General features: G+C 43.5%; 2 protein-coding genes across 4 annotated transcripts; one reads left to right on the top strand and one right to left on the bottom strand.

Annotated features, from left to right (window-relative positions):
- Window positions 1-719: 719 nt before the first annotated feature.
- LOC308135314 (tubulin beta-2A chain-like) lies at window positions 720-4,239 on the top strand (the record flags this gene model as incomplete). 3 transcript variants are annotated; one of them, XM_080503224.1, is made up of 5 exons in its annotated part: window positions 720-776; window positions 1,097-1,205; window positions 2,249-2,359; window positions 3,067-3,158; window positions 3,765-4,239. In XM_080503224.1, 5 exons carry the CDS (start codon window positions 720-722, stop codon window positions 4,149-4,151), a joined length of 756 nt encoding a protein of 251 aa, XP_080359350.1. In that variant the 3' UTR covers window positions 4,152-4,239. The 3 variants fall into 3 exon arrangements, with proteins under 3 accessions (XP_080359350.1, XP_080359348.1, XP_080359349.1); XM_080503222.1 differs by lacking the exon at window positions 2,249-2,359 and having other exon boundaries at window positions 3,067-4,239; XM_080503223.1 differs by lacking the exons at window positions 720-776; window positions 1,097-1,205 and having other exon boundaries at window positions 2,253-2,359; window positions 3,067-4,239.
- A 4,291-nt stretch (window positions 4,240-8,530) lies between these two features.
- On the bottom strand, window positions 8,531-18,459 carry LOC308135837 (desmoglein-2-like protein). The gene is made up of 14 exons (XM_080503964.1): window positions 18,323-18,459; window positions 16,724-16,840; window positions 16,043-16,198; window positions 15,801-15,942; window positions 14,854-15,017; window positions 14,614-14,748; window positions 14,004-14,189; window positions 13,635-13,909; window positions 12,693-12,835; window positions 12,380-12,601; window positions 12,041-12,271; window positions 11,659-11,786; window positions 11,224-11,553; window positions 8,531-11,117 (listed from the first exon to the last, which is right to left on the bottom strand). The coding sequence occupies exons 1-14, from the start codon at window positions 18,374-18,376 to the stop codon at window positions 10,104-10,106; spliced, it is 3,297 nt and encodes a 1,098-aa protein (XP_080360090.1). The 5' UTR covers window positions 18,377-18,459; the 3' UTR covers window positions 8,531-10,103.
- Window positions 18,460-22,455: the final 3,996 nt, after the last annotated feature.

The following is a 22,455-nucleotide window of genomic DNA, read 5'->3' as shown; positions in this document are numbered from 1 at the left end:
TTATTTTAATTTGATTGTGGATCAAACAAAGCTGCTATAGTCTTATATATGCAGTTTGAAAGACAATGAGTGTGCGATTTCTTTGCTCCCATCTTGGGTGTATCCTGCTCTGTTGTTCGTTTTCTGTTTTTTTTTAACATTGAATCAGCTGAAATAAACTCCAATCAATATGAGCCGTAGACGAATAATCGCACTGCTTAAAATGTCCAAATGGCCCATCGACTGTCCCGTCATGTCACTCCTGCACACTGAATCAGCACTCTGCATATCTCATACTGACAACATGTGACATTTCCTGGCATTTCCGAACAATTATTTATTTAAAAGATGAACATAAAAACAAATAGCACCCCTATCCAGCAGGAATAAAAGGTTTTTATTTGTTCCCCTGCATGGGACAGACTGATGCCAACAGGGGGGGGGAGGAGGAGGAGGAGGAGGAGGAGGAGGAGGAGGACGAAGAGGAGGATGATGCGGCACCATCCCCTGCTCCACTGCATCAAACTGCTGCTCTCTGATTGGCTGACAGAGATGCTGAGGATGCATGCGACGTCACGAGTTCCATCTCTCCGCGTTGCTGCCCCTCCTCCTCCTCCTCCTCCTCCTCCTCTCTCCCTCCCTACCTTCCTCTCGCTGCTCCGGAGGTTCTGAGTACCAGAGACCCCCGAAGAGTGGAAGCTGACAAAGGACGCTCTCCTGCCCGCATCCGCAGCATCACCATGAGGGAAATCGTTCACCTCCAGGCCGGACAGTGCGGGAATCAGATCGGAGCGAAGGTATGAAGGTCATCTCGTGTCTGCAGGGGGGATGAAACTCGTCACTTGCTACGTGTGTCACATCAACCCCAGAATAGAGTGAATTAAACCTGTTTTGTGAATAAAGGTGTTTTAGATTTTTTTTTAAAGAAAAGAAAAGTGCTGCTGATTCTGAAAGCTTGCCAGAGGTGCAGGGTGCGGTTCAGTCGGGTGGCTCCGGACAGCTGCATGCGCTGCCACCGTGTGACCTGCACGCACCTCAAAATGTTTCGTTTGAGTTTTTTTCTTAAAAATTCCGAATCCCCGGTGACGTGAAAGTCACTCGTTTGTCCTCGTTTTAGTTCTGGGAGGTGATCAGTGATGAGCATGGCATCGACCCCACCGGCAGCTACCAAGGTGACAGTGACCTGCAGCTGGAGAGGATAAACGTCTACTACAATGAGGCGTCAGGTAAAGTAGAACATTTAAGAGGAAAATCGACTTTTATATTAGTAAATGACATGTTTGCATACGAATCCCATATGAAGTTTCCTTTGCTTGCATGGCCGTACTGCCACACAGTCCTGGTTTAGCTGCAGGGTGGGGGAAAGTAGGTCCCACTCTGTGTAGAGGCGGGGTAATCTGCTAAAAAAAATCTCTCTCTGTCTCTCTCTCTCTGTCTCTCTCTCTGTCTCCCTCTCTCTCCCTTCTTCTCTCTCCCTCTCCCTCCCTGTAGGGAGCACAGGTATCTACATTCTCTGTATATCCGACATGAGCTCTGTGCCCCGCTGAGTTTAATGTTTTGTGACATCTTGAAGGTCGTTCCACTCGCATCATCCACTTTGACACGACGAATGAAGCTTAAGTCGACTATGAAAGCCAGAGTTTAGACTGATTCTTTGAGGATGTAACATTTAATCCATGTTTTCTTAGCAAACATTCGTCAGCTGTTCCGGCGAGCATGCGAACCCGACAAAGGACGGCTGCCGTTGCTCTCACAACACCGTCATAGCCCCCGAGCAGCAGGCGTCATTGATCCTTTGTTTCCATGTTGCATGTTGGCATCAGTCCCTTAATGGGTCACGACTGCATGTGGATTTAACTCTTAACTCATCCAGTTCAAATGAAAAAAAAAAAGAAACTGGCATATTTATGCTTATACAGAAGCGAGTCGCTTTCTGACTCTAAATGAAATGAAAGAGACAATGCATGTACAGAGGGAATGCGTTTTGGTTGGATTCTGCTGAGCTCAGCACCCTCTTGCAGCACAGCACGCTGCAGCACTTTGGCTTGATGAAGGGTGGAGTTCACTGTAGTTATGAGAAACAAATATAGCAGGAAATTGATACTGTATGCACAAAAACAGTAAGTATGAGTGCATACTCATGTCGGGATATGAGCCATGATGTCAGATAAATGACATCATGGGTAGTGAGATAATAGTGAGTATTATACTCCCCTTTTCCCATCTACTGCCTCTCTCTATCCCTGCCTGCCCGCCCTCCCGTCCTAAGGCAGCAAATTTGTCCCTCGTGCCGTCCTGGTGGACCTGGAGCCGGGGACCATGGACTCGGTGCGCTCCGGCCCGTTCGGCCAACTCTTCAGGCCGGACAACTTTGTCTTTGGTGAGTCGACGCCGCGTCAGCTACTGTGGCGTTGTGTGAACGTGTCATCGTTTTTCACCTGACAGCTCAGGCTTCTGCAGAATCCCACCCCCCCCCCCCCCCCCCCCCCCCCCGGTGGTGCCATGTACAGCTCGAGGGGCAGCGACATGTCAGGCTCGGGCAGCTCATGTAATGACTCAGCAGAAAAAAATGACAATCCACTGGGAGTAATTGCTGCAGTGCTGGAAAAAAAAAAGGAGGAGACCAGGGGATGGCAATAGGTTTAACAAATAGCTTATTCATCACAAATGATTTACTTTTGTTTCTTAAACCAAATTAAATGTAGAGATGTACTTGGTTAGAGGCCAAATGCTTCAGAGTCGGAGTGCATTGATACTGGTTGTTCTGGATTTGGATACATTTCTTACAGGATTTATTTTCCCTGATTTTTGATAAATGTTTAGTTTAGTTTCAGGTTGTTTTTTTTTTTTCTTTGTCTGAATTAAAAAAAATTTTTTAAACTATATTTAGTTTAGTTTCTGGGTGGGTGGGGGTGGGGCTGGGGGTTTATCTGTGTTTGGACTAGTTTTTGACAGGTTTTTGACCTATTTTTAGTCTAACATTTATCTCGGTTTAAGGTTTTGGCAAGTTTTTGATCTATGTTTGATCTATTGTGTGTTAGAAACTTTGTTCAACATGATATCTATTTTCAATGTTGCATCTGGCAGGTCAAAGTGGCGCCGGGAACAACTGGGCCAAGGGTCACTACACTGAAGGAGCTGAGCTGGTGGACTCGGTGCTGGACGTGGTGAGGAAGGAGGCCGAGAACTGCGACTGCCTGCAGGGCTTCCAGCTCACCCACTCGCTGGGCGGAGGCACCGGTTCCGGCATGGGCACGCTCCTCATCAGCAAAATCCGCGAGGAGTACCCCGACCGCATCATGAACACCTTCAGCGTCATGCCCTCCCCGAAGGTGTCCGACACAGTGGTGGAGCCCTACAACGCCACCCTGTCCGTCCACCAGCTGGTGGAGAACACGGACGAGACCTTCAGCATTGACAATGAGGCGCTGTACGACATCTGCTTCCGCACCCTCAAGCTGACCACGCCCACCTACGGAGACCTCAACCACCTGGTGTCGGCCACCATGAGCGGCGTCACCACCTGCCTCCGTTTCCCCGGGCAGCTCAACGCCGACCTCCGTAAGCTCGCCGTCAACATGGTGCCCTTCCCCCGCCTGCACTTCTTCATGCCGGGCTTCGCGCCTCTCACCAGCAGGGGGAGCCAGCAGTACCGCGCTCTCTCCGTGCCCGAGCTCACGCAGCAAATGTTCGATGCCAAGAACATGATGGCGGCGTGCGACCCCCGACACGGCCGCTACCTCACCGTGGCGGCCATCTTCCGTGGGCGCATGTCGATGAAGGAGGTGGACGAGCAGATGCTGAGCGTGCAGAACAAGAACAGCAGCTATTTCGTGGAGTGGATCCCCAACAACGTGAAGACCGCCGTCTGCGACATCCCGCCCCGCGGCCTCAAGATGTCCGCCACCTTCATCGGCAACAGCACGGCCATCCAGGAGCTGTTCAGGAGGATCTCCGAGCAGTTCACCGCCATGTTCCGACGCAAGGCCTTCCTCCACTGGTACACCGGGGAGGGGATGGACGAGATGGAGTTCACCGAGGCCGAGAGCAACATGAACGACCTGGTGTCCGAGTACCAGCAGTACCAGGACGCCACCGCCGACGAGATGGGCGAGTACGAGGAAGACGAAATGGAGGACGAGGAAGACATTCGCCACGGCGTTCGCCACTGATGGCGGAAAACGCCGACACGGAGCCAGAAGAACTGCCGTTGGACACGTGCAACGGAATCATCGGCTGTGAGCTAGAGATGCAACTAAATAAAGAACCATAGGCGTTTAACCAAACTTATGCTGCATATAAATACGGCTTGTTCCGACAAAGACCACGAGCGGCGTTAGAAACACGAAGATATGCGAGTGTTGTAGCCTTTGCTTTGCCAGTCTCAGTCATGACGTCCGCTCTTGTCCTTGATACAGTTTTGTAACATCCACGTCGCATTCATCGTCTCAAGTCTCCAATAAAACATACAATTCAAATGTCTTGAGTTTTTCTTTTTTTTTTTTTTTCCTTCACGATTTCAGGGTGTGAAACGACGACAGTTCATCACAATCTCGTGGTCACCAGGGAATAATGGGAATAATTAGTGACTCTAAATGAAGGAAAATGTGTCATTCAAGATTATGGATGAGTAAGTATTGATAGATAAGTTTAGAATAAGGCTCTGTTTACACATTCTCATTCACATTATCATGACAATGATCCACTAATCCACAACTTTTCTCAAATGCTGCTACTACGCATGTGTACAGCTGAAGTAGGTCATGACTCTGGAACTTTTTTAGATGTTTTCTGGTGTTTTAGAGTTGAATTACCTGTAATTAGCAATCCAACATCATCGCCTGTCCATACGATTGTCTGTGCACTTGACATTGTTGTTTACAGCGTGCTGTTCTCTGCGCTCATGTGTTTGTGGTTTCATCACAATGACAACGAGCAGCGCCAACTCGTGGCCCTCATCACACACCACATCATGTTTTTTTCTGTTTCTGCTTTCTGTGCAAAATGTTTCCATGTAGACACAAAACCTTTCTGAAACAAAAATGCAAGTGACTTGAAATGTCAAAAGCAATTTTGCTTGATTGTAGACTTTGATTTGACGCTGATTTTTATTGTAGATCAATATAGATGAGGAAGTTGTATATCTTGCAAGTTTTTCACACCTCAAAAGTGACACAGTATTTGACGCGACATTCAGCTGCAGACCGTAATATCTGATTCATGAATGAGAATGACGGAGGACATTTCCAACCAACATGGGAGCGGTTGTTTCCTTAGAAAAGACTTCTTTATTGCAATTGTTGTGAAGAAATCTTTAAAAAGTAGAAGGGCGTTTACTTCTGTGACTGCATGTTCTCCCTTTTTCGGTTTACTTCAGGTACTCTGGCGTCCTTCCACAGTCCACAAACATGGCGGACCGTCGACCTTCCTTCACCCACAGCGTGAGGTGATTGATAGCGAAGTCATTCCCTCACGGTTCCATGACAACCTGCCACATATGAAAGTCTTCCGTGACATATCTAGAGCGGCAATCAGAAGAAGCCGTAAGACATTCCCGCTCGGTTTGAGGTCGACAGCCACCGTGACATCGATGGCATTACATCACAGGTAGTTATGAAGCTAACACATCCAAGCGGCCAGTGAGGAGCCCGGTGACGGTGAAATAAACACATCTGTGCGGAGGAACCCAAGAATTTCTCGGCGATGACGATCTGTGAAGAAATGCGTGCCGTGACAGCGACATGATGAAACCTGAGAGTGACGGCCGGGTCGGGCCTCCCGTCAGCACATTCGAGACAGACGGAGCAAGGAACTTGGCTTCTCTCTTAGGGCCGCGCCCAAGTCACGGCTCTGAGAGCAAAAAAATGTTCCATCTGACGGCTGATGAAAAACATGTGCGTTGACATGAGAGTCAGATTTATGAAGTTTCAAAAAAAAAAAAAAAAAAAAAAAGGGAGATATGAAGAATTAAAGCCGGAGGCACAACGGTGAAAACGCGAGCGTTCTTCTGTGAAGTTATGAGCTGTGAGTTCCAGGTCGGTTCTATTACAAGCCGACGGTCGAGCTCCAAGCTGAAGTTCGAGAGATTCCAGGTCGTCTGTTTGACCTACTTTTCTCCTGGATGTCAGAAACAGACGAAAGAGTCGTAATTAGAAGAGCTCGGAGGGATTTTTTTTTCAACTGGTGTCTGACAGATGTCTCGCACTGGGAAAGGTTGCGGCACAATGTTATCTGGGGGACGTCTCGGTTCACGTGTGAGGAGACGAGCGATGCATTACAAGATAACCACAGTCATTATGACAGACAAACGTAACAGCACAGAACAGGACGTTACTGTTAAAGGGACACCATGTTCAAATCCAGTAATGCCTCTTTAGTGCATTAGGTGGCAGTAATGAGTCACTGTCCTCATACTTTCTATAGGGGTTTCACTCATAGTATTATATCTAGTACATGCATGCCGGAGCAGCGAATACCTGAGTAGAAGTATAGATACCTGAAGGGAAAAAAAAATATTTGGGTCAAGCAAGAAGCAAAACTTCTGCATTAAGTTCTTTGATTACCGACAGCAATTATGAAAGGAACTGAGCTACCACACACACACACACACACACACACACACACACACACACACACACACACACACACACACACACACACACACACACACACACACACACCACCCATAATTACTGTAATGCTGTGTTTGTGTGGATGCAGCGGCTCAGACGTGAACAATAACAATGACGTCTATCACAGTTTTGAGAACTAAATTGTCAGAGTATCGTATAAATAAACTTTATATTTTGTAAAACTCATTGTACATACTTACTTTTGAAGTAAATTTCCCAGGAAGTACTTTATCTTAGGCGTACTTAGGTGTTCCCAGTTGTTTTCATAGTCGAGGAACAAGTTGATAGACTTGTTTTTTCCTAAATGGTTTTTAGGTGGAAACTGGAGAATTCACAACATTAATTTCCTACAGAGATTAATACATTTCTCTTGAGTCCCATTCTGATTCAGGTTTGAGCTAGACCAACAACACTAAACATGTGAATCACTTCATATTGGTTTGTGAATTTCTAAAGAAGCCCAATTCTGATTTGAAATACGCATTCCCCCCAAGAAGATTTGCTGATGTCATTTACAATAAAATATCTTGACTTTTCAGTTTACACAACATGTTTTGAAGTACACACCTATTCTTAAAAAATAGTTCTTCACAACAATTACAACGAAGCCACCCCGCTGAGGAAACAACCGCTCCCGGGTTCGTTGGAAGCGTCCTCCCTCATTCTTTCTAATGAATCAGATATTACGGTCTGCAGCTGCATGATGCATTCAACACTGTGACACTTTTGTAGTATGAAAAAGTAGCAAGGAACAAAGTATTTATACTTCATTACTTCATGTTAGTCAATTGTTCAGGAATCTGGTGTATCTATTCTCGTGAGGACTTTTTATTTTATTTTATGCATTTAAATACAAGTGATGATAAAATAGGAAAGGATTTAAAATGAAGCAAATAAAAATACATTTAAAATAGTGATAGAGCGTAGTAGCAGCATTTAGAAAAGTTGCAGAAAAGAGTTTCGAAAGCATTTTCAAAAAGTTGCACCTTCAGTGACCCCGGGCAGCCGAAGTGGAATATTGTGATACCGTAACAGTCGGTGGCCATATTGTTGTTTAACCTGTAATGCTGAGATCAACTGATGATTTGATCAGGCTTAACTTTAGACACTTTACAATTCCGAGTCGTTTTCATTGTGTGTTGTTGAAGCTCCGCCCCCTCCAGGTAGAAACTCGGCTGCTGATGAGTTAATCAGTCGTCAAAACGCCTCCGAGAGCTCCTTTGACCTCTGGCCTTTTCAGCATTTACGAGCCTGAAATCCCACTCTTAACCCTGAATGCATTTTTGAGGGCATTTTCCTGTTATCAGTGACAGGAACCTGATCCGCCACTTTCTCCACTCCTTGTTTGGCCAATGCTTGAATGGACCTTTTCTTTTTTCCGGTCAGCGACAATGAAACCAGTTGTGTCCTTTCAACACAGGTCCGCGTAAAAAGAAAACCTGTAGACATTTTACAGCCACTGAAAACCTAGAGAATGGAGCCGTCTGTGTGAAAAATACGTTTGTTCATCCTGAACAAGGGAAACTTGTTAGTGTGTTTAATAGTTTTCACATGGGAGTCAGTTTATAAAACTAACTGTAAATTGTACTCCATAACTTGTAAAAGTACTCAAAGCACCAATATATTAATCAAATGGTATGAATGTTATATATATGGAAAAGTAATGTAGATACGAAGCAGGAATTCTTCTATTAATAAATATTTATTGACATGATGGATGTAATCAGTAGTTACTTGTGACGTTACAAGTATATTACATGGAGTGTTAAAAATTAACATACTTGGGGAAAAAAATATCCACGAAAGTACCTCAAGATTGTAGTGACAGTGTGAGTATTTTATTTTTTCCACTCCTGTGAAACACAAATACAAGATCAAATGGTTTGTAATGTTAATAAACGGTTGTTTATTCTTTCATATTTTTTTTTTCAAGTGAGAGAAGAAAATCTCATATAACTTTGAAAAATTGCAACACAGTTCAATCACAATGCCCATAAAACGAGTGACAATAGACACATTTGGGAAACTGTCTCAAACAACTAATCACATTGAATTAGTGTGTAAGAATTCATAACATCTTACAGGAAGGAATATATTACTGTTTCTACAAATAGAGGAGCTTAAACATCATGAAATTCAAACACTTTTTACACAGTTGTGTAAATTCCATAATTGATATAAGCTTTTAAATCATGTGTAAAATAACGAAGCACACAGCAAATATTTTTGTTGCGTTTGATTTTATTATGATAGAAAGTACAAAAACTAAAAAATTATTAATACGTACTAATTAGCATGTAGCTTTAGCAGTGGTGTGCTACACACAGCATAATTAAAAAAAACAATCTCAGTGCTTTATAAGCTCACCCTCTTATTATTTAGCGCATACCCTAATCATTTTACATTTTTTACACACTTAAAAAAAAGGGCTGTCATGATTTTTCTATATAAATGAGAAATCCAGAAATATACATACAGTATAAAGACAAAAAAAACCAAAAAACATTAAAGAACAGTGCAGGAACTCAATGTGCATTTGATGAGTCGCTTTGGTTCACAGACATCTCGCATTTGTGATCGGTTCAGTTTTTTTCTTTGGTTTGCAAGGGGGGTGTGGGTGTATTTGTGTGTGTGTGTGTGTGTGTGGGGGGGGGGGGGGGGGGGGGGGGATTCAGCAATATGAAAACAAATAAAGCAAAACAAATCTACTCTCTCTCTAGTCGTCAGTTCCTCCAAGAACTTCCTGATTATCAAGTACAGCAGTCTAAGAGTCAGCAAAAACAACTTATCGTGTGGCTAAAGCTTAAAATTCAAAAAAAAAAAAAAAAGTCTGCTTCCGTTTGGCATACTGTAGCGTTCACAGCAGTTTTTTTGTGCTAATTCTAATCCAGATAAGTCAAGATTTCACACCATCACATCCTCCTCCCAGTTAAACGTTGATACCGGTGGCACAAAGTACATATTTCCATTACCTGCGTGCTCGTCTGAAGACATGTTCCTACCAGTCTTTTAAATCAAATAGGACTGATTCCCTCACATTCCCACTGGAGTGCTGAAATGTCTTTATTCTCTTTGCGTTCTACCTGCTTTAAACATTTAACCGTTTTTAATGTGTTCTATGCTTCTTCATGGTACTCTTGCATTGAGACATGAAGTTTTCTTTTATTTTTTGGTTTCCTCAGTGCACTGAAGGCTTGTTTGGATCTGTCCTATTGATTCAAGCTGCATGGAATCTGAAATCTGACACCCGACTGGTCATTTTTGGGAGCAGGAGGAGCTGAAAATACCTTTAGTTCACATAACACATCTTCAATGCCGCGGGATGGTTTGTTTAACTGTAATACTTTGCTGTATGTACTGAATGAAATTCAGATTCTGACACGCAGTATTGCACTCTGCTGGTTTTTTAAACACACTTTTAAATTCGACCTGCTTGAATAGGTGGATTTTTATTTAGTGTCGTTCACTTCGGTGGTCGGAAGCTCGGCCCTCCTAGGCTCTGGAACTGGACTCCACGTTCCTCTCGGTCACCGACACCTTCTTGTGCTGCACCACCACTCTCTGGCTCCCCTGCGTCTTGGGCGCGGCCGTCAGGCTGAAATCCTCCGTCGACCCCGCGGACCCGCGCGAGCCCATCGAAAAGCCCGGCGTGTGCATCTGGAAGCCCTGACCTCTGACTTCCAGGTTGTGCTCCTCAGAGTCCCGCCCCATCTGAGCAAAACCTCGGGTGGTGGTGGTGGTGGCGGCAGCGACGTGCTCCAGGCCCGATGAGCCGTTCTCCACCACCAGCACCTGCCTGGGCCGGGAGATGGTTCCAGCGGAGAGGCCTGTGACACTCTGCACTGTGGCCCCACCCACTCCTACCTGCCTATCGACCAGCACCATGCCTTGCGAGCCTTGGAGGCCGCCGACTTGCACCAGCCCCTGAGTCAGGCCGGCTTGGCCCACGGCCTGCTGGGCGGTGCCGGCCACCAGCATGACTTGGGGCTTGGAGTCGACAACGTACATGGGCGCAGCGGTGTAGTACATGGTGGGCTGCTGGATGAGCACCGTCTGATTGGGAATGACGATCTTATCCTGAATCTGCACATTGGGAACGGCGGTTAAGCCCTGAGCTCGCTCGGTGAATCTCCCCTCTTGGATGAAGGTGGAGGATCCGGACGTTACGTTGGAGGTGTTGAGGGTGTTGATCCCGAGGCGGTCCCGGTCCCTCGCGGTTTCCGTGTGGGTGTGGACGTGAGTGGAGGTGGAAGGCCTGACGGGAGACACCGGCCTGTTCGGAGCGACCGAAACCGTCGCGTCCACCATCTCGGTCACTACGGTTCCCTGACAAATCTCCGCCAGGGTCTTGAATTTTGGCCCCAGGTCATCGAGGAAGGAGAGGTCATTCTCGTTTTCGAGAAGGCTGCAGCAGCCGACGGAGCCCGCCAGCGACTCGCGACCCTCGTAGTCGTAGACCAGAAAGCTGTCCTTCTGCTGAGGCTGCTGTGAGGCGTGGCCCGATTTCTGCAAAGACAATACAGACTTTTAGTCGTTCGTTACATTTACTTCGTTAAGAGGGACATCTACAATTTGGCATGTCTTATGGAGAAGTCTTGAGAAAGACACTCACGCTATGGTAGTACTCCCCCAGGAACTGTTCAGACAGAGCCATCCCATCAAAAGTACCGCCGCTGTACTGCGAGTAGCCAAACTCTTGTCCTCCCATCATGCCCATCTCATCCAGCCCGCCAGCGTGTCTGTACTGGCTGTACATGTTCATGTTCTCAGTCATCAGGGTGGATGTGTTCACCATGCCAAACCCCCCTCCTCCGACGGCTCCTCCGCCGGCTCCTCCGCCGGCTCCTCCTAACTCGTAGCCTTTGGTCCCAAAGTTATTGATGTTGGTGGCATTCAGCGTGCCGCCGTCCACCTCCACCGGGATCTGGAGGAGGGGAACGTCCTGCATGTGGGGGGGGGGGGGGAGAAAGTCCAAAAAGTGAGATCCGGTCAGATTTGCAGAGTTTGTGGCGAATGTTAATGTTGCATTGGACACCAATGAGAGCACCTTGTCCTCTCCTTGTCCCTCGGTGTGATACGAGATCAGCTGCTGCTTCGTCTCAAACGGTATTTGCTTGAAGTCTCCGATTGCCGCGGTTCCCCCACACAGGCAGAACAGCATCAGACAGGGGATCACTGAACAAAAAAAAAAATGTTTTAATGCCACATCAAACCTTGTGATCATGTCAAACGAAGCCCTCATCAATCAGAGTTACTTCAAGAGACACAATATGCTAATAACTGCATGATACTGCACGCTGTGGCCCACTCTCCGAGCACGCCACGACACGCTGGATTAGGTAACCACGCTCAGGAGACGCCAATGATGGCTATCAAATTAACCGAGCAAGTAAAATGAAAAAAAAAAAAAAAAAAAAGTGTGTTCTCACGCAGAAGCAGCAGGAGTCCCAGCAGCAGGAGGAGGATGCCCGCGGCTCCGAGGCCGACTGTGGACGTGCTGCGCGAGACGCAGCCTTTCGTGGCCTCCTTGCAGGTGCATACGGTCACGTCCATGACCTGGTCCTCCGCGCACACCTTTCCCTGCTGGTCCTTTATCTCCAGCATCACTCTGTAGACGCCCGGCCACAAGTTGGCTTGGTCTCGGAGGATGGCGGTGGTTTCTAAAGACGAGAGAAAGAGGTTGCGTTCGAGAAGTTAACGTGATTCATGGAAAGAATCACAGACCTTCTGCTTGACACCCCTGGATTAACGTTTGTAAGTCGACGTACCGTTCAAATGCTCCACCGTCCACTTCCCCGAGCTGCTGCCCTCGATCACGGAGAACTCGAACGGAGACGAGTTGGGGAACAGGTCCTCGTCCACGGCCGTGGCGTAGATCACGTTGTCCTCCAGGCACATGGTGGGTCTGGTGGTGATCAACGTGGGGCAGTTGTCGTTCTCGTCCTCCACCTGGATGGCGATGGTGCCCGTTGCAGTTTTGTAGGGAGTCTCTGAAAGCCGTCAGCACACCGGGGGTGAATTCGTCTGTGCGGTTACCGCTGAGGGTTTTTCACCGGCGACGTGTGTTTTAACGAGGCTCACCGTTGGAGACGCAGATGATTTTGGCGTAATACGTTCCGTTGACTATGAATTTGGACTCTCGGTCCGGCACTTTGGTCAGCCGGATGTCTGCCGTCCTCTCATCAATAATCAGCAGGTTGTAGTCGTCCTGGATCTTTACGTACCTATAAATGAAGAAAAGGTATGATTTTCAGAGAAGCAAAAATATACTATTCTTTTATCTATTATCTTGGTGTAAATACTGCCAATGACTGTTACACAATAAACTTTCTTTAAATTTTTTTAAAGATTATATTATGTCAAATTATATTATAGATATAAAAAAAAAGTTTTATTCATTCGGTTTCATCTTGTCATTTTTTTTTATATATTGTGGGTTTTTTCCAACGTTTTTTCTATTTTCTTTAGTTTATTTTCTTTTTTTTCTCAGTGGATTGGAAATATTTTATGTTTATTTTATAATATCATGATATAAAGTGTCTTTTGCGTGTTTTTAAAAAGTGCAAGACAAATAAAATGTATTATTATTATTATTATGATTACATTTATTGGGGGGTGGTTGATAGCTTAAAAAACAATTTATTAGGTTCAGAACGTATTGATTTTATAACACATTTTGACCAAACAGTGCTCCTGTACAAAGATTTCCTTGTAAACATTTGCAGTTTGAAGCACCTGGCCCTTAAAACACATTAAGGGCCAGATAGATTATGTACATCACAACTGAACAATTTCTCTATGATATAACCTTTTATATTTTTATCATATTATTATTTTAGTTTTTGGGGGTTTTTTGCACTTCTTTAATCCAAATTAACTCAAACTGTGTGTGTGCAGCCCAAACTCACAGAAAAATCTCCTGAACAAGTCCACCTCTTTATAAATCTGGAATAATTCATCAGTAAGAACTTTTTTTTTTTTGGTACAGTTAAGTCAGGAAAAGTGATCCTGTTGACGCCGCACCTCACGTTGGTGGCCGTCTGCAGTGTGTCGCTGTCGATGGCGGCGTAGTTGGCGATGACCGAGTGGCTGGTGACGGACGTCTGGTCCTCCGAGACGGTCACCACTTTGACGGTCGGCTGGAAACGCGGGCCCTCCTTCTGGTTGACCACGTTGATTTTGATGGGGTAGGATTTTCCCGACACCACCGTGGAGGAGCTGCTGCCGAAGTTGTACGCCGCCTTGTTGGAAACGGCCACGTCCAGATTGACCACCTTCAGCTCCTCGTAGTCCAGAGCCTGGAGGTTCCAGTGCAATCGTTTAGAAAACGGACATGGATCTCACTACTATCTTAACTTTGAGTGCATCGAATCAACACGTTTTTTTTTTAACCTTGTTAATCATGATAATCCCCTCGTTGGTCTTCGAGTCCGTGGTTACTGTGAAATAACCGGCTTCGTTTCCGGAGACGATTTCGAAAACCGCCTCCCAGTTGGCCGTGTACATCATGTCCATGTCAACGGCTTTGATCCGCAAGACTTCCACGTTGATGGTGTTCTCCTCCACGCTGCCCTCATACTGAACAGGAAACACACCTTAGCATTAGCATTTGCTGAAGAAATTACGGATTTGTCAACATTATGTCCTCCCTCTCATTTGTTTCATGTCCAAATACAAACCCCGCCCCCCCCCGAAATCTGCTTGACAATGGTCTTGTCCATTTTACTGCTTGTGAATCAGTTGACATGTGTCAAAGAGACGTATAATGAAAGACTGTATTCTTTACTTCCTTTTATTTTACATGTATTAAGTCAGCCAAGGATGTAATAGAATCATTGGTATATATTTATGGTTGTACGTCTGTTAGTAAGATTACGGCAAAACTACTTCACGGATTTTTTTGGAATTTTCACCACAGATAGATATTAGGACATGGAAGATACCATTCCATTTTGGAGGTGATCCGGATCCGGATTTGTTCGTCTTTGTCGGTCACACCTACCGTCTCTTTCTCCAGAGTTGGAACGTTGTCGTTTATGTCCAGAAGTTTGATCTGGATCTGTCCGGTTCCCGTGTTACCGCCTGACAATCCGTTCAGGTCGGAAGCTTTAATCATCAGCGAGTAGGTGTCCTTTGTCTACAACATGATAAGCAAGAAAAATAAGCACTGACTCATCCATTAAAACCAAAGTTGTGCTTTCAGTTAGGTGAGTGTGATAACGGCCGACCGGCCGTGACTCACCTCCCGGTCTAAAGTGTTGCGTTGCACCATGACGTCTCCGGTTCGAGAGTTGATGGAGAACATCCTGCCGGCGTTGCTCGTCTCCACGATGGTGTAGTGGATCTGTGAGTGCAGCGTGCCGGCCTGGTCGGCATCGGTAGCTACCACTCTCATGACAATAGTACCTGGATGTCCAAACAAAGCATGAAATATTCATGATTGTCTGTTTTTTTTTTTTTTTTTTTAAAGAAACATGCAAAAATTTGCCGGTTTGGGTCAACTTTGGTTCATTTACAACTTAATGTGTTGACTGGAATCGAAAAACTTTATAAAATTTAGTTAAATGATGTGAAACACGACATTTTATCACACACTTATTAAAGTACTTGGAAATTGGAGGATTGGTTTGTGAAATCAACTATGTTTCCTAAATTGTGAAAATGTTTCACTACAAGTTTGTGATTCTCAATATCATATATGTAACATTTTACCACTTTTTGTCTTTTTTTGTTGTTGTAATTTTAGGTCCAGTGTGTTGATCCAGTATGTCAAAATGAATAAATTATTGTAGAATCATACAATAATGAGATCAAGTTCACAAAAGAAGACACCCAAAATTTTAGTTAAACAGCTTTGAATTAAGTGAAATATATAGTTTAAAGGTAGTTAAAATGGAAAATTAACCTGCAAAAACATAGGGTCAAGACAAAAAAAGTCAATAATTGCCAAAAACAATCATTTCTGTGATTCATAAAATCAACCAGAAAGTGAAAAATAAATACATAATAATCACACATATTTCAACATGGCTTAGGTTATTTTTTTCTAAAAGTATAATTAATCCTGCTGCATCACCCTGAACACCAGAGGTTCCCAAAATGGCCACTGGATATCAACAATGGGGGTCTGAGGCTTTGCCTCCTCCGGAGTCGTCGTTAAAAAGCTTGACGATAGAATGATTTATTTACCGACGGCACTCGATTCATTGACAGATCCCACTTGAGCCATCTTAATCACCGGCGGACAGTCGTTCACGTCGCCCACAATGATGTTCAGGTCGATGTCTTTCTCCGCCCGGGTCCCGTCCACGAACTTGGCGATGCCTCTTAACTAAAAAAAAAAAGAAGAAGAAGAAGAAGAAACAATTAGACCAATTCTTTGCCGTGAAACCTCCCTTTTTCTTATAACGTTGGTACTTGAAAGCTCTCACGTGATAGTTGGCGATCTCCTCCCGGTCCAGGATGGAGTAGATCTTTACAAAGCCGGTGACGGAGTCCACGGCAAATATGCCGACCGGCGGCTGATCCACGCCGGGCCCCGTGATGGAATATCGAATCTGGGTGTAGTTCGCCTTATCCGAATGGATCTGGAAGACGAAAACACAGAGGAGGAACACCTTAGGCGAGAAGTGATTTGGTTTTGTCTCGTTGAATGTGGAAATGCCTGCTTTTAACATTGTGGCAGGGTTAGGGTTAGCAACGTGGGCGCTAATCAGTGCTAGCATCTTAGCTCAGAAAACAGTGTCTACACATGCACAAATAAATCAGATTATTTGGTATAGATGCACAAATAAATCACATCATTGAGTATAGATGCATGAACAAATCTGATTATTTAGTATACATGAACAATTAAATCAGATTATTTGGTACAGACGTAAAAATATATCAGATTATTGGGTATAGATGCACAAATAAATCAGATTATTGGGTAGAGATGCACAAATATATCCAATTATTTGGTATAGATGCACAAATATATCAGATTATTTGGTGGAAACTTACGTGTGTTGATGACACATCTCATAGCTACATAAAGACTGTTTACTTTATGAAACAGCCATTCCTCCAATCAAATCACTACGTTTGAACAACAACGGAGACTGGCTCACTTTTGCGATGAATGGCAGGCCGGTGTAGTCGTTGTTCTCCAGCAGCTCTCTGGGAATCGTGATCCATTCTCGCTTGTGTCTCTGGAGTTCTTTTCCCCCCGACTCCACGGAAACGACCTGCGAGACACGGAGACGTCGGGATTACACGCCGTAACCTCAAAGTTATGTATGATGTTAATCCCACCAGGTGACATGAAAATACTCAAGTGTGGCGATTAATCTCAATCTTCTCTGTTCAAGGAACTGGAACATTTCTCCAAATTGTGGGCGTATCCTGAAGTTACTAGATTCTAGTCATGTGAATATCTATTACTTCTGACTATGAATATCACTATTGTTGCACAACTTAGATTATACTTAATTACAAGTAAAAGTACTGCTGTTTAAAAAAAGTACTAAATCATTTTAGTAAACTAGCTAAAAATACAAAAATGACCAGGTAGAGTTCACATGCAATCAACTGCAGTGTCAATACATCAAAAATATGTGAAATTTTTTAAAGTACATTGTGATGACAGTAAATTAGAAAAAAAAGTAACCTTTTCCAAAAGTTTGAGTTCCTGAAGTTACAAAATGCTCAAAATGCAAATCATAACTGTTGAAAGTATTGCTTACTTTTAAGTCAACATTCAACATTTAACTACATCGTAAATAGAACTACATTTTACTTGGCTTTAGCTGTACTCAATTACAAGTAAAAGTACTGTTGCAACAAAGGTTAGAACATAATTACTCACAGTAAAGTGAGCATGTGTAATCCGTTACTTCTCTACTTAAATTGTAATCTAATGACAACTAAAAGTGTAACTTATTTCAATACAAGTACAAAAAAGTTACTTATGTTAAGTACTCAGAGTAATGTTACTTCCAGGCACATTTGATTGTACTAAGATCATTAAACCATCACACAATTACAAGTAAAAGTACCTTTATTAAAAAAAAGTTCAACTGCAACATGATGTGAGTATTTGTAACCCATTCCATTTCCATCTGAGTACTCCTACAGTTACATACCTTTGAACTTACTCAATTGCAAGTAAAAGTAACGTTTTTGTACTTTTTACATTAATGTAAGAGTAAATAGTTACTTTTGGCACTTTTGTCAATAAGTAAAAGTATTGTTTTCACAAAATACTCAAGTAAATGTAACATGTATTCATCTCCAACACTAATAGAGTATTAGTTACTTCCAGAAACCTTTATTTGCATCAAGAGAACTAAATGATCAGTCCGTTACAAGTGAAAGATACAATAACTTGTATTAGTTAGTAACGGTAATGTGAGTATAAGTAATAGATTACTTCCGTGATGAAAACAGACCCTTTAATTTAATTCTGGATTTTTTTTTCTTCCTGTGAATCCACTCAGCTTCCTGACCTCAGCGTTAAAAAGAAAGTGCGTAAAGCTGAAGCGCGTCGTCACAGGAACAATAGAAAGAAAAAAAACCAATGCGTAAACACTTTAGCGCATTTTGGCGTCTTTGCGCAGCAGAAGCGGATCTTTTTCTCCTGATCGCAGCGAAACCAGAGAGCCACACCTGCCGGAGAACCTCCACCCAGAATCCTCACGTCTGTTTAAAGTTACTGGAGCTTCACTTACATGCAGGAGGGTCGCCAGGAGGAAGAAGAAGCTGCATTTCAGCGGCGGAGCCATTTTTGTTGTTTTTTTTCTTTCCCTAAATAAAAGAGTGACGGATCGTCAACGGAGAGGAAAGAAACCTGACTGAATCTGTCGTCTGTTGTTGGTGTGGTGGAGACTTTGACCCTATGGAAGGGCAGGAAGGCGTTATACAGCGGGAGGCGGGTCCAAACGCTCGTTTGATTGCTCATGAGCTGCCGATAACGGGCGGAGGAACGGGCCGGACGCGTCCACCGTGCGCAAGTGCGCAAGTGCATTGTCTGCGAGTCTGAGAGGGGAGAGAGGAGGAAGAAGCAGGTAGAGGGAGGGAAAAGAAAGGGAAATTAGTCTGCAAACACCACACGAGCAAAACTAAGAGTCAAACTCATATTGTTTTGCACTTTTTAATGAGTCTGGTGCGTAAAACAGGCTTGTTTTTCAGTTTTCTAATCTATCTAACAACGCATATTGAACATTTCCATGCCTACTTTGAAAATCATGATTACAGTGGATGAAGAATAAGACAGCCTCAATATATAATTATTATTATTATTATTTTACTTTTCTTGGGGGTAAAAGGTCAAATTTCTCACTTTAATCAGGTAAGGGGAAAGAAATGTCCAAATTCACTCTAAAGTCAGAATTATGAGGCAAAATGTCACGTTTGGGACTTTTATCTGTAAAATTTGAGTAAAACAAAGTTAAAATTCTACAAGGACTCAGGCTTATGAGGATAAATTATAAAATCGTGATTTTAATCTGAGAAATAGAATTTAACCAAAGTTGAAAATGTGGAAAAAAGTCTGAAATGTTAAGAGTATATGTCAGAATTATGAGGGTAAAATTGCACATTTGTGACTATTGTGAGAAATTTGACACAAAAAGTTACAATTCTAAAAAAATATATAAAGTCAGAAATCTGAGTGGAAATGTCAGAATTATGAGGATAAAGGGCACAATTGTGGCTATAATCTTATTTTTTTATAATTAAATTCAAGAACAACTGAATTGCCAATGCTTTCATGAAATATTAGAAAAAAAAGAAAGACGTCTGTATTTCATCTCAAATTTTTTTTAAAACAAAGTCAGAAACTTGAGTAAAATTGTCAGAATTTTCACCTGTGAATTCTCTGAATTCCACGTCACACAGTTATTCCAGTTTTTCATGTGGCCCTAACCCTTTTCCCTACCATGACCCACACAATTTATTAATTTTTTTTTTTACAATCCTTTCTAAATGTTTCACTCTGCATCTGCTCACTGTTTTCTTCACTGGAGTGTCAAACTTCACCGAAGCCCGGGAAATTCTTCAGGAGTGCAGCGCAGTTTCTGGGGTCACCACGTCCTTATACACTCTCCGGCACAATGGCCTCAGTGTGTGTGTGTCTGTGTGTGTGTGTGTGTGAGGGTGCAGTGAGTTTGTTTTACACAGGAACAAAGAGATAAGAAATAGATGCAGTGGAGCACAGGCGGAGTTGCCAGGAGACATGAAACTTTTATTCGGCAGGGCGGAGAGAGAGAGAGAGAGAGGGGGGGGTGAGGGGGGGCTGGTATCGGTTTCTGCATGTCTGATTGCACCGGCAGAGGACAACCGGGTAATTATGTGTCCATGACAAGAAGAATCGGGGACATTGAGCTTGTGAAAATTGTTATAGTGACCACATCAGCATTAGTAGTACTTAATAAGAAGCGTAAACTCACGACGGCCACTCCAGAAGCCTCCTCTGCACAAAGTTACTCATTGACACCTTTTCCTTATTGAGGTTGTACTTTAAGGCCGTGTGCAATGTTTTGACTAATCCCCTAATCATAGTGCAGATTGTCGGAAACACTTTTCATCATATTACGCCGCGGTACAATAACTTGTATATGTTACCGCTGCGGTAATAAACACAGTATAGAGGTTTTATCTGTCTGAGGGCGTCAACTAAACCTGTCCCATAAAAGTAGAATTGGTGAATTTACGATGCAGCTGTTGTAATGACAGTACAGTTTAGTATAGTGGAGTATAGGGTGTTATTAGTATATGTCGTACAGGTCAGTATATAACAGCATAGTATAGTTTAGTGTCGTATATCATAGGTTATTATGGTTATCGCATAATATATTATAGATTAGTATAGCAAAGTTTGGTGAAGTACAGTGTAGTTTAGTTAAGTATGTAATAGTTTTGTATAGTTTAGCATTGTTTAGTATATTATAGTATAGTTTTGAGTGTAGTGTAGTGTTACAGGTTGCTATAGTGTATTATGGTATAGAATAGTTTAGTGAGGTATAGTGTAGCTTGGTATTGTATATTATAGTTTTTTATTGTATAAAGCTCTATGGTATTATGTACTGTTATAATAAACTACCATAGCACACTATACTATATGCTAGGCTTTACTCGGCCTAGAGTTTCGTATATTTTTGTTTGGTATAGCATAGTTTGGTGGAGTACAATGTAGTATTGTGTAGTTTTGTATGGTATAGCACAGTTGAGTGTAGTATAGTATATTTTAGGGTATTATATTATATCTCAGTAAAATATAGCTTAGTATATCTGAAAATAACTGAAAACAATTCAATATAATGGAATAACATAAAAAAAATCACATAGCACAGTGTATTATAATAGTCCAGTACAGCATGGCATATAGATTTCATGGTGTAGTGTTGTGTAGCAGAGATGATGAAAATCTTTACTGTAGTAAAGTACAGCATGATAATGTATGACATACAGCACTGCATCCCTGTGCATAATATATTTCACTTTGATTAAAAAATAGACATCAATATAAAAATTAAATTATATCAAAAAAAAAAAATCAAGTTTGCATCATGTCCTTTTTCTTATGTGAAGTTGCTGATGTTGTGACAGTGAATCTGTCACTAGCGCCGAGCGGAACGACTCCCGGCCGTCACGCCCAAAAGCTCAGTGTCATCGCCGCGCTCCGTGAAACCGCAGAGCCGAGGCAGGTGGAGGAAGGCGTGACCCGGCGGATGACAAACACACTTCACATGAAGTATGACCCGACACACTCACAACAAAAACCACGAGATTCCAAATCACCTCTGACACCCGAGCGTCGGAGATGATCCTCTCGCCCAGATCATGTTTTATTTGATCGCGACAGATTATATTTGCGCTAGTTTAACGCTAAATCCTGGGAGGGTCACATGACGGGGGGGGGGGGGTAACTTCCTGGTCCACAGATTTTTCCCGCTGACCCCCCCACCTGTATAAAGCAGTAATCAGTAGTAAATATGAGATGTATAGTTGTGTCAAAACCCATCTCCGGATCATGAGGCAGGTATGCCTTCGAAATGTTTGTCTTGGCTGGTCGCCCGGCAACAAGCCATTCGCTCATGACGTGGACGTTTCTATCTGCAGCTCCTCTGGCGCTCGTCCAAAGGGCGTGGAGCTCCGGGGTGGGGCGCATGCTTGAGGTGCGCGCCGAAACTTTCTTACCTTGGGGTAAGTGAGTATCATAAAAAAAACAAACAAAAAACAAACAAAAGGAAGAAAGAGTGAGAAGCCGACAACCAGGACTGCAGGTTCTTGATGGTCGTGGGATGAATCAGGCCCTCCGGTGGCAGTTCGGACCTTCCGGCGCCACGGGACAGTTTCCTGTCGTCACGCTGGTCTAAAAGATGCACGTTGTGATGTCAGAAAGCAATAAACAGATGTTTTGAGAGAAAGGAGAGGCTCAAACACCTGGAAAGATGTGGTGCCAAGAGGAATCTAACGTAGCTCCTGACTACAGTTACGTGTTACTTTTATTTTAATGTTCTGCTGTTTAATCTGGATGTTTAATCAAGTTAAGGGGAGAAAGATGCTCTATAATCTGGATGTTGACTTTACTTATAAGCGCTCTGTAATGTCTAGTGAGCTTAAGAAGAAAGAGGTCAGACATGTTGTCACCAAATACAAACAGTGTTTTATAGTTCACTGTGTGCGTGCGCACACACACACACACACACTGAACCTCCATGCTGTCACAACTCTCATTTTGCTTTGGAAGGCTGTTTTGCAGTCATTATGTCCACGCCCACCGTCTGTCTTCCTGACATTTCCCTCACTTTTCCTGTTCCAACCCCCACGACGTCTCACTTCCCTTTTTTTCTTTTCTTCT

The sequence above is a fragment of the Blennius ocellaris genome, assembly GCF_963422515.1.
Source record: "Blennius ocellaris genome assembly, chromosome: 10".
In the NCBI taxonomy this organism is placed as follows: domain Eukaryota; kingdom Metazoa; phylum Chordata; class Actinopteri; order Blenniiformes; family Blenniidae; genus Blennius; species Blennius ocellaris.
The sequence above is the reverse complement of the archived record's forward strand: the minus strand, read 5'-3'. Positions and strand labels throughout refer to the sequence as shown.

Bases quoted from the DNA above. Each gene is read 5' to 3' on its own strand.
- LOC308135837 (XM_080503964.1), bottom strand. From the start codon at position 18,376: ATGGCTCCGCCGCTGAAATGCAGCTTCTTCTTCCTCCTGGCGACCCTC. The intron at 13,910-14,003 runs GTTAAAAAAAAA...TGGAACCTCCAG, and splicing joins GGATTATCATGATTAACAAG to GCTCTGGACTACGAGGAGCT. The intron at 11,118-11,223 runs GTGAGTGTCTTT...TTGTCTTTGCAG, and splicing joins TGGGGGAGTACTACCATAGC to AAATCGGGCCACGCCTCACA.